The 12021-nt window shown below is 43.3% G+C and overlaps 1 protein-coding gene across 1 annotated transcript in view; it reads right to left on the reverse strand.

Annotated features, from left to right (window-relative positions):
- Positions 1-12021, reverse strand: part of DNER (delta/notch-like EGF repeat containing) — a 238681-nt gene that overhangs the window by 191121 nt on the left and 35539 nt on the right. Inside the window, exon 3 of the mRNA XM_011951960.1 lies at positions 7096-7241. Coding sequence (XP_011807350.1) covers positions 7096-7241 — 146 coding nt within the window. The remainder of the gene's footprint in view (positions 1-7095; positions 7242-12021) is intronic.

The following is a 12021-nucleotide window of genomic DNA, read 5'->3' on the forward strand; positions in this document are numbered from 1 at the left end:
CCTGAGCATCCCCTGTTTGGAAAGCACCATGCTAGTTTTTACGACAGATACTGAATGAACCAGGCACAGTCACTAACTTGGAAGAGCTCACCTTCTGAGATTCCAAAGGAGGTTCTCCGTGATCTCGCATCTGAGTCAGACGTTTCTCTGGGCTCTCAGAAATGTACTTGCAAACCTCTCCAACAGCACACAACACACTGCTCTCTAATCTACGAGTTACTCATCCAGCACCCTGTCCCCGCGACCTTGTAACTGCTTCTCAGAGGCCATGTCTTGCTAGACTAGTATGTATCCCCCAGAGCCTACAGGGTACCAGACACACAGCAGGTGTTCAATAACCCTACAATGAAGCGAATGCAAAACATTAATGAATATAAAGACATAGAAGCATAAATCAAATGTCCTGTGTTCCCACAACAGAAGGAAAATTCTACAGGACTTCAGAGGAGGGACCTACTTCCCACTGGGGATTAGGGACAGCTTCTGGAAGCAGGAAGATTTTGAGCTGAGCCTGAAAAATAGTTGGGGAGGTGGAAGGGTAAGTGGTAGAGGCTCAGAGGGAGCAGGGCCAGTGAGGCAGATAAGCACTCCAGATGTGGAGCAGCATGAGCAAAACCACAGAGATCTGAGGGTGGAACTGGGGGTGCAGGGGTTGTGCGAGGGGCTGGGGTCAGACAATGAAGAGGCTGCTCGTACATCAGCCATGGCATGTGTGTCACTCTGTGAGTAAGTCTGGAAATAGACAAGCCCAAGAAACGATCATTTACAGGGAGTCCTAAAAAGGAGGCACACGGTTTTGGAACAGGAGAAAACAGATACAAGGCAGACACGGACCTGAAAGGACAGTGTCTCCCATCTTAGCCACATGGGCTATAGAACAAGGACAGCAGGTATTATCAAGCAATGGACAAAGTAACTGGTTCAGGTCATTGATCATTTCCAATAAACCAAACCCAACTGAAAGAACTCAGTTGTAGGTAAGAAGAGTAGGACTTCCCAGAGCTTGAGACTTCAAATTCCAAAGGTAGGAGGAGATGTCACAGAAGTCAGGACTCATCAGGGGCCAGAAATGGAAGAGCTTCTCTCAGAGACAGACCCACCCCTGGGCTCTAGAAGACTGGAGCATGATGCCAGCTCAATTCTCTCTCAAAACAAAGTCTCAGTGGGCCGGGCGCAGTGGCTCAAGCCTGTAATCCCAGCACTTTGGGAGGCCGAGACGGGTGGATCACGAGGTCAGGAGTTCGAGACCATCCTGGCTAACACGGTGAAACCCCGTCTCTACTAAAAAATACAAAAAAAAAACTAGCCGGGCGAAGTGGCGGGCGCCTGTAGTCCCAGCTACTCGGGAGGCTGAGGCAGGAGAATGGCGGAAACCCGGGAGGCGGAGCTTGCAGTGAGCTGAGATCCAGCCACTGCACTCCAGCCTGGGCGACAGAGCGAGACTCCGTCTCAAAAAAAAAAAAAAAACAAAGTCTCAGTGGTCAGCTCTGGTATGCGATCCTAGTAGATTAAGGATGGTGGATTCCTAAGGCAAGAGATAGTGAGGTTTCTAGGGAGCCTTCTCAGAGTGGAGTCCTCCTCCCATTTACCTATGAACATAGGCCAGAGCCAACCAACAGGAAAACTGTGGGATCATTATTAAACCATTATATCACTATCTAGCATTTATCTTTATTATTAACTCCATGTGGACTTGAAATCATTAACAACATAATCCTTGGATGAAAAGATGTTATGCATGTCCTTTAAGGAGTCAGTAGGAAGGGACAGATGAGAAGCATTTTTCTGAGGCCTCTGTTTTCAGAACTGTTGTCCACAATCTGCTCTGGCATCAGAATCACCCTGCTGCCCAACAAAAGGCATCCACAGCTCAGCAAAGGACCTGGAATATGACTTTTCGCCAGGGGCAAACTTAACTTTGGGGGGAAGGGATTCAACTGGGTAGAAAGGGGTCAATAGGGAATTAAAAGAAGAGAGAGTATCTGGTGGTTAATTTTATGTATCAACTTGGCTGTCCCACGGTACCCAGATATTTGGTCAAACATCATTCTGGATGTTTCTGTGAAGGTGTTTTGGATGAAATCAGTACAGTTTAATATACCTAGTGTTCCATTATTGGAATGCTAAGCATGTGGGAGTTATTTATATCCTACTGCTCAAGGTCATTGCCAAAGTCTAATTATTCACTTATACAAAAATTTAAAAAATTGTATCCTCCAGCATAAATGGGCTAAGAAAAGTAGATTGCCCTTCATAATGTGCGTGGCCTCATCCAATCAGTTAAAGACCCAAAGAGAACAAAAGGCTGACCTCCGCTACACAAGATGGGATTCTGCATGCAGACAGTCTTTGGACTCAAACTGCAACTCTTTCCTGAGTCTCCAGTCTATAGGCCTCCCCCATTAGATTTTGCACTTGCCAAGACCCCACAATTGCATGAGCCAGTTCCTTAAAACAAATCACACATATATATATGTGATTATATAATTTATATATTATATATTAATTATATAATATAGATTATATATATAATTATATACATATAATCTCCATCCAATGTTCCTGTTCCTCCAAATACAAATTTCTTGACCTAGAGAGACTTAGTCCATGGAATCTAATTTGGATCTAAAGAAGAATTAAGGCCTAAACCAACCAAGAGCCCCATGCTGACACCCTGACACTCACCTGTAAGATAATTAAGCAGTCAATCACCAATAGGCAGCCGCTGGTAGCCTAACAACCTTGGTGACCACGTTCAAAGAGAGATCTAAAGTTCTTTTTAAGGAGAAGGAAAGATCAGAATCAACCCTTGGTAACAGGAAAGGAGTGTTCAACAACAGAGAGCTCCTTGCAGTGTTGAAGTAAACATTTATAAAGACCTTCCCCAAATACTGCAATATCAAGAACAGCAAGCTTGAGCTTTATCACAAACCACCCATCAGCTCGGAATTGTGAAATACGCCTTCGCCCAAGTGCCTCTGACAGAAAAGAAATGAGTTCCATTACCAAATGAAAGCGGGGTGGAAATAACAGAATTGCTTTTATTTTGATGGATGATCTAATAAAAAGACATAAAAATGATTAGAAACGATAAAATTAAATCACAAAATACAGTTCTATTTGTTTTGTGCTATGGAGTGGATTCTTACATTGGGTGGAAGGTTGGACTATATAACTTCTAATTTTAGGAAACAGTAAAAAGAAAAAAAAAACGTGATAACAACAGTCTTTTATTGCTAGCAAGCTACTTCTAAGACATGGAAACAGCCATTGCAACAATCACAAAAAGTCACAGGAACCCAAGTAGGCACCAAAAAAAAAAAAACAAACAGATTTTCCATTCCCTCTGTTCCTGCCTTAGGGAGTTCAAGTCCCCCCCAGACATTTCTCTCCAACTTAACAGTGTGCCTCAAGGTGGTGCGTCTTAGAATGAAATGGACATGATCACTCCAACCTAATCATTTGCTTAGAGTCACTGAGGGGTAATAATAATGGCTCAGATAAGATTATTGCCACAGTTTCCTTAAATTCACTGAAGGGCAATACAGAATCAATGACAGCAGAGGCTCTGCCAGAAACAGCTGAGGTGGAGCCGGGAGGCAATACGGAAGGAGGAGGTGTTAGCCCAAAGGCAGTGGAAGCTCTTCAAAGAAGTTGCTACCCACTAATGGAGATACGCTGCCTCTGAAAGGATCTGCTAAAACTAATTTGGATTCTTCACCACAATGTTTGAGTCACTTTTTTTCACATTTGACAAGGCTGGCCAAGTTACCCGCCAGGTGCTACACACCTACCTCTATTGCCTTTTCAATGAGTCCATTTGAAGCTTCCAGGCAGAGCCTCCTACTAGAGCTTGCCTGCAGAGAAGCCCACAACACACATACATTAAAATAACATGACGACCGCCTTACAGAATAAACGTTTCTCCAGAAGAGCCACCCGTAATAAAAGAAAGTTCACAATGAACCTCACCACTTTATCAATCAAAAATTCTGGGTCCTCTTACAGGACACTTCTCTTGTGCCAATATTAACTTTTTCAGAGCTAATCAGACCTCAAAATTATTCACTGGGAAGCGTGAGAAGGCCTGGGGGAAGATCTGTGTGTCTCCTCCTCCTCCCTGCAGGCCCACCAAGAAGGCAGGAAAGCCTGCCCCTCCTCCACCCCCGGCCAGTGGCTTTTCTCAGTCTCTCACCCTTCCTCTCTTCTGGCACCTCCCTATCAAATATGTTCTCCTTGGCCTCCTCTTATTTTCTCCAGTTATTTTACCCCTCCCTAGCCATGACTGTCATAGAAGAATACTGAGTGTCTTTCACATTTTTTTCCCATAAAGTATGTTGATACATGAGGTTTCTCTTCAGGAAGAAGAGCAGACTGGTCCAAACTGGCAGAGAGAGGAGGCCATGGGATGTAAATGATGGGCTTGGCCTCCTGGAAGGAGCCTCCTGGCTCTGCACCTCCTGGCCTCACTCTAGTGGCCTCACTCCCACAAGCAGGGAGAGTCTGGGCTTTGGTTTCCATTTGTGTTCTTCAAAGATTTAGAAGAAATGATCACTTTCACTACGCTTTTGGGTTCCTGACCACATTCTGCCTCCTCCAAGGAATATCCTACAGGAAAATGCTATATATCTGTTATTTATTTTATTTTTATTAAATATATTTATATATTTTATTTATTTATTTATTTATTTATTTTGATTCAGAGTTCAGCTCTTGTTGCCCAGGCTGGAGTGCAATGGCACAATCTTGGCTCACTGCAACCTCTGCCTTCTGGGTTCAAGCAATTCTCCTGCCACCTCCTGAGTAGCTGGGATTACAGGCACCCACCACCACGCCCGGCTAATTTTTGTATTTTTAGTAGAGACAGGGTTTCACCATGTTGGCCAGGCTGGTCTCAAACTACTGACCTCAGGTCATCCACCAGCTTCAGCCTCCCAAAGTGCTGAGATTACAGGCGTGAGCCACTGCACCTGGCCAGAAAATGCTATATTGAAGTAGCTGCAATATTACAGCTAACAGGAAAGTCGCAGGTTTTCCAAGATGACAAGAACAGTACTTGAAAGCTTCTGCCAATATTCTTTCTGTCAGTCCCCCTCCTCTCACTTGTCAAAGTCCACTAGTACCCAATGTGCTGACATTCCCACAAGAAGGCATCACCAAAGAAAACCTACCTGTGCTACCCTCAAAATCTCAAACAAACCATGCTCTTTTGGGGTTTGGGAATCCACTGCCATTGAACATTAACTCCAACAGAAATACGTGTATAACTAGAGAGGAAAATAAAGAAAAGGTGCTGGAGATGGATGTAGTGAGTTGCGAGGGGAATAGACGTCCCCTACTGGAATAGGCCCCCCTGTAAGGTATGAAGTCTTCCTTGTTAGAGATCTTCAGGTGGACCCTGGAGTCCACCTGCAAAATATTTTAAGGAAGCTCTAGGCCAGGTGCAGTGGCTCACGCCTGTGAACCCAGCACTTTGGGAGGCTGAGGCATGCAGATCACTTGAGGTCAGGAGTTTGAGACCAGCCTGGCCAACATGGTGAAACCTTGTCTCTGCTAAAAATATAAAAATTAGCTGGACATAGTGGCACATGCCTGTAATCCCAGCTACTTGGGAGGCTGAGGTAGGAGAATCACTTAAACCCAGAAGGTGAGGTTGCAGTGAGCCAAGATCGCGCCATTGCACTCCAGCCTGGGTATCACAGCAAGACTCTGTCTCAAAAAAAAAAAAAAAGTATGTTTTAAAGGAGTTCTATACCGATGAAGATTGACCTCAATGACTGCTATGGTCCTTTGTTCTTCTGACTCCCAAACTGCTGCCTGGAAACAGAAAACAGGAGGCAGAGGAAGAAGCTGTACTTGGGCCTTGCCCCATGCCCTGGCCACATCTGCTGAAGAAAAAGCGGAACAGGGCTCAGGGTTCCCATAGTGTTTCTGATGCCAGCTCCTCAAAGAGCAAAGGTAATGAGTCATCTCGTCCATGCCTCTTCTCAGTTTCTTCTCTTACTTTCCTCTGACGTCTGTAACTCTATTATCATAGCCAGGGAAAAGCAAAGCCTAAGGAGGAAATTACCACATTGGCACGCAACAGTCCCCCAAACAGGTAAGTGAATGACTGTGTTTATCTTTTCTTTCTTCCATTTCTCTTGATTGTACTACTGGATATAATGACTGCTACTTCTCACAAAATCTCTACTTTATACCAAAGCAAGAGGATCTATCACTACACAAATTTATTACAATTAACTTTGAAAATCACATGGAGATTTCAATATCTATATGTTGCATACTGGCGTATAATTGAAGCCGTACATTTGGGGGGATTCTTTAGCACATGCGCTTGTTTTCTTCCTTTCCACTCTTGCTAATGTACACAGTGCACTTTCCCCATCCCAGTGATTTTAATTCCATTCACATTCAGTTGAGTCCCAAACTGAAATCTTCAGTCCTGAAGTCTCTAAATACTCATGTCCTATGTCCAACCACCATTTCAGTTTTAAAACTACTCCCTTAAGTTTATGAGCAAGGGATTTAATTGGGTTGAAAGGAGGCAACAAGGAATTAGAAAAACAGACAGAATCTTGTAATGGCTAAATTTTATCTATTGGACTGGGCACAGCGGCTCATGCCTGTAATCCCAGCACTGTGGGAGGCCAAGGCCGGGGGATGGCTTGAGGCCAGGAGTTCCAGACCAGCCAGGCCAACATGGCGAAACCCTGTCTCTACTAAAAATACAAAAATTAGCAGGGCATGGTGGTGCGTGCCTGTGGTCCCAGCTACTCAGGAGGCTGAGACAGGAGAATCGCTTGAACCCAGGAGCCAGAGGTTGCAGTAAGCCAAGATCACACCACTGCACTCCAGCCTGGGCAACAGAGCAAGACCCCATCTGAAAACCAAAAAAAAAAGGAATGTATATATCAACTTGGCTTGAGATAGATAGATAGATAGATAGATAGATAGATAGATAGATAGATAGATAGACAGACAGATAGATAGATAGGGTGAGCGAGCAAGGATGAAAGGGGTAAGAACACATACATACTTATGTATTTATTCAGGTAAATATGTGTATTTGCATGCTGCCAGGCATCCCCTTACCTCTGACGGCTTCGTGGTGCATTTTCCTTTTCCTGAACATTCCAAGTCATTTGCGTGGCTCTCCCCCGGCACGCAGGTGCTGACCTTCACCACCAGAGTTAAGCGCAAAGCCACAATAGACTTAGTCACAGAATCATTCACAAAACCTAAAAGAAAATGAGGCAAAAGGAAATTGTCAAGTGTCTCCTTTTTAAAGGCAGTGTGTTGAAAGCTTTACCAACAGCTTTTCTACCAGATTATGAATTTAGTGTAGGCAGCTCTCAAGTCTGACAAAACAAAACGCAGTGAGGCAAGGGAATAAAGCGCACGACCACCATCCACTGAGACCTCAGGACTTCAGGGCAGGCTGGTCCCCCCAAGCCTCACAAGAAACACCTAAGGCCAAGCAAAAGCAGCACCAGGCACTTGAGCAACCACCTCGGATCCTTTCGCTTTGCTCCCGCCCTTGCCCTCGGAGGGCTGCTTTGTCTCTCACTTCCATCCCTGTACTGGCATCTTAGAATTCAATCTCTGCTTTGGAACCCCAGGCTTCTACCAAGAAGCAGCTTACCTGCACTACCCAAGTCTTCCTCCTCCTCCTGGCTACTTTGGAGTCACAAATGCTGGAAATCCTCAAAGGCCACACCCAGTTATCACCTGCCCTAGTCTCGGTCCTCTTGGAGTGGGCATGCAGCATGGGTACACATTCTCTATTGCATTTATTGATCATTGATAAGATATTCATGTTACTTGATCACCATCTGACTCCACAGTATCAAGTTAAGCCATACAGTTTCAGCCATCTAATAAACTCGGACTAATCATAGTTGAATATGGATTACAGTATCATTGACATACCAATTTGTCATTGAATGATCTTTATGTCCTAGAGCAGCTATTCATACATACTAGGCAGCAATAAATATGGAATAAATTGATGAATACATATAGCCTCTAACTGGGAGAAATAAATATTATAAGTATTTTTGCATCAATGATTATTTTCACTAAGTGAGCATTTTTTTCTAATATGAACGTTCATTTGTATCTAATTTTTAATTTTAAAACAAAATATCAAAATTCATGAATATGATAAAAAAAGGTTTCCTCAGCTCTGTCAAGAGTAAAAGTTAAAAAGCCTCATCATTACAGAGCCACATTCATAGATAGTTTTACAACAAAACATTTGTAAGACCAAGGGGACTACTAGTGGGGAAAAGAGAGAGAAAAGAATTGATTCTAAGGCAACCGAAATGGGTTCTATTATCAGGAAAAAGAGTAGGGTTTGGGTCTCTCACACCTCACACTATACAAAAGTAAATCTAGATGGCTTCAAGAGCTAAATGCAAACTAAAACCCTTTACAGCGGCACTATTCACAATAGCAAAGACTTGGAACCAACCCAAATGTCCATCAATGATCCACTGGATTAAGAAAATGTGGCACATATTGAATACTAGGCAGCCATAAAAAAGGATGAGTTCATGTCCTTTGCAGGGACATGAATGAAGCTGGAAACCATCATTCTCAGCAAACTATCACAAGATCAAAAACCAAGCACCACCTGTTCTGACTCATAAGTGAGAGTTGAACAATGAGGACACATGGACACAGGGAGGGGACCATCACACACCAGGGTCTGTCAGGGGGTGGGGGACTAGGGGAGGGAGAGCATTAGGAGAAATACCTAATGTAGGTGATGGGTGGATGGGTACAGCAAACCACCAGGGCATGTGTGTACCTATGTAACAAAACTGCACGTTCTGCACATGTAACCCAGAACTTAAAGTATAATTTAAAAAATGTAAATAACAAACAAACCAACAAAAAAACTTTAAAACTTCAAGTGGAAAATATAGGGGGCCATTTCATTCATCTGAAGGCAGGGGATTTATTAAACAAGATGCAAAATGATAACCATAAAGAATAATCAATTTAACTTTACCCAACTTTAAATTATATGTACATAGCTACCATAAAAAAAGACAGTAGACAAGACACAGGCTTGAAAATGAAATTTATAATGCATAAAACCAGCAAATGCTTAGCTGTCAGAATGTACGAAGAATTCTTTCAGCAAACAGCTTTTTTCTCAACGTTATTTATACTTACATAAATATTAAAATCTATGAAGCATTAAGAAACGCTGTTACACATATGTGTACATACAGTAAAAGTATGCCAAGATGCATGGAAAGAAACACATCAAACTCAGGAAAAGGATGGGGGGAAATGGGGGTAGCCAGGAAGATGGAGCTTCTGACCACCTATATATTTTATTTCTTTATTAATAATACATAGAGCACATATCACAAAACACTCAATCTTGTGTACAAAAAAAATCTTATATTCATTTCCATACTTTTGTTTTATTTTATTTTTAGACAGAGTCTCACTCTGTTGCCCTGGCTGGAGTACAGTGGTACAACCTCAGCTCACTGCAACCTCCAACTCCCGAGTTCATGTGATCCCCCTGCCTCAGCCTGCCAAGTAACTGAGATTACAGGTACCTGCCATCACACCTGGATAATTTCTGTATTGAGGCGGGGTATTACCATGTTGGCCACACTGGTCTTGAACTTCTGACCTCAAGTGATCTGCGCGTCTTAGCCTCCCAAAGTGCTGGGACTACAGGCATGAGCCACCACAGCCAGCCTATAATGTTTTATTTCTTTCTTAATAATATAGGCCAGGCGTGGTGGCTCATGCCTGTAATCCCAGGACTTTGGGAGGCAGAGGCAAGTGGATCATGAGGTCAGGAGTTCAAGACCAGCCTGGCCAATATGGTGAAACTCCGACTCTACTAAAAATACAAAAATTAGCCAGGCATGGTGGTGTGTGCCTGTAGTCCCAGCTACTTGAGAGGCTGAGGCAGAAGAATCGCTTGAACCTGGGTGGCAGAGGTTGCAGTGAGCCGAGATCATGCCACTGCACTCCAGTCTGAGTGACAGAGCAAGACTCTGTCTCAAAATAATAATAATAATAATAATAATAATAAAGAGAGCAAATTTTGCAAAACATTTATTAAATTTTGTATACAATGAAATCTTATACTCATTTCCATAGTTCTATGCTTTTTTTTTTCTGAGACCAAGTCTCACTCTGTGGCCCAGGCTGGAGTGCAGCAGCATAAGGTTGGTTCACTGCAATCTCTGCCTCCCAGGTTCAAGCAATCCTCATGCCCCAGCCTCCCAAGTAGCTGAGATTACATATACGTGCCACCACACCAGGCTAATTTTTGTAGTTTTGGTAGAGACAGGGTTTCACCATGTTGGCCAGGCTGTTCTCAAACTCCTGGCCTCAAGTGATCCTCCCACCTTGGCGTCCCAAAGTGCTGGGATTACAGGCATGAGCCACCATGCCCAGCCAATTTTATGCATATTTTAAATATTGTGTAACCAAATTTTTTATTTAGATTATCATAGTTCAGGCATCACAACTTCAAACAGGCTTTGACAGGTTAAGAAAATATTAGTATCCTGAAATCTAGAATACACAGTCCCAAAATGACTTTGTGATCACCTACTCTAGATATTTCCTCACCATTTGTTCTTATAAGTACATTTCATTGGCCAGGCGCAGTGGCTCATGCCTGTAATCTCAGCATTTTAGGAGGCCAAGGCAGGCAGATCATGAGGTCAGCCGATCGAGACCATCCTGGCCAACATGGAGAAACTCTGTTTCTAATGAAATAGAAAAAAATTAGCCAGGCATGGTGGTGTGTGACTGCAGTCCCAGCTACTCGGGAGGCTAAGGCAGGGGAATCGCTTGAACCCAGGAGGCAGAGGTTGCAGTGAGCCAAGATTGTGCCACTGCACTCCAGTCTGGTGACAGAACGAGACTCTGTCTCAAAAAATAAATAAATAAATAAATAAATAAATAAATATTTTGCATTAAAAAGTAATAACTAACTGGACAGAAACAGAGCCCATGTTGGTTCACCTCGTTTGTATGGTACCTAGCATCACCTCATTAACTAATGGTCACTTGAGAACATGCTGCTTCTATTGGCAACAAATTAGCAAAACTTCCCAAATATTTTCAATGTTCTCAATGTTGAAGTCCTTGCACAATAAGGTGTTGCACACTCCTAAAGCCTGTTTTCACAGGTTTACTCGAAGTACTACTTGACACAGTCAGGTTTGCTCATCATACTTTTAAAGAGAATGGTATTTTGAGAAATTTGGCTTAAAAAGTCAAAATAGACTTCCTACATTGTTTCCTTTCTCATACTTCTTTTAAAAGTTTTCATAAATGTAAGACTTCTCTCACGGCCTCTCAGCTATTTCTGTTTGTCTTTTCTGTTTGTTTTATATCTTTGGGAGAAGATATAAATATGATATCACAAATACCTACGATGACTAAAAACCCTTCTGAAAACAGATTGAGCCTCTAAAAACAATAGGAAGTGCCTACATTAAGTAAGTATATATAGGCCGGGCACAGTGGCTCACACCTGTAATCCCAGCACTTTGGGAGGCAGAGGCAGGTGGATCACCTGAGGTAGGAGTTCAAGACCAGCCTGGCCGACATGGTGAAACCCCATCCCTATTAAAAATACAAAAATTAGCCGAGCGTGATGGCGAGCACCTGTAATCCCAGCTACCTGGGAGGCTGAGGCAGGAGAATCACTTGAACCCAGGAGGCAGAGGTTGCAGTGAGCCAAAATCATGCCACTGCACCTAGGCAAATCCAGCCTAGGCAACAAGATTAAAAGCCTGTTTAAAAAAACATAAATAAGGAAGGGTGTGGTAGCTCATGCCTGTAATCCCAGTACTTTGGGAGGCAGATGCAGGTGGATCACGAGGTCAGGAGCTCAAGACTAGCCTGGCCAACATAGTGAAACCCTATCTCTACTAAAAGTACAAAAAATTAGCCGGGCATGGTGGCGGGCGCCTGTAATCCCAGCTACTTGGGAGGCTGAGGCAGGAGAATCGCTTGAACCTG

The sequence above is a fragment of the Colobus angolensis genome, unplaced genomic scaffold (genome assembly GCF_000951035.1).
Source record: "Colobus angolensis palliatus isolate OR3802 unplaced genomic scaffold, Cang.pa_1.0 Scaffold33, whole genome shotgun sequence".
Classification (NCBI taxonomy): domain Eukaryota; kingdom Metazoa; phylum Chordata; class Mammalia; order Primates; family Cercopithecidae; genus Colobus; species Colobus angolensis.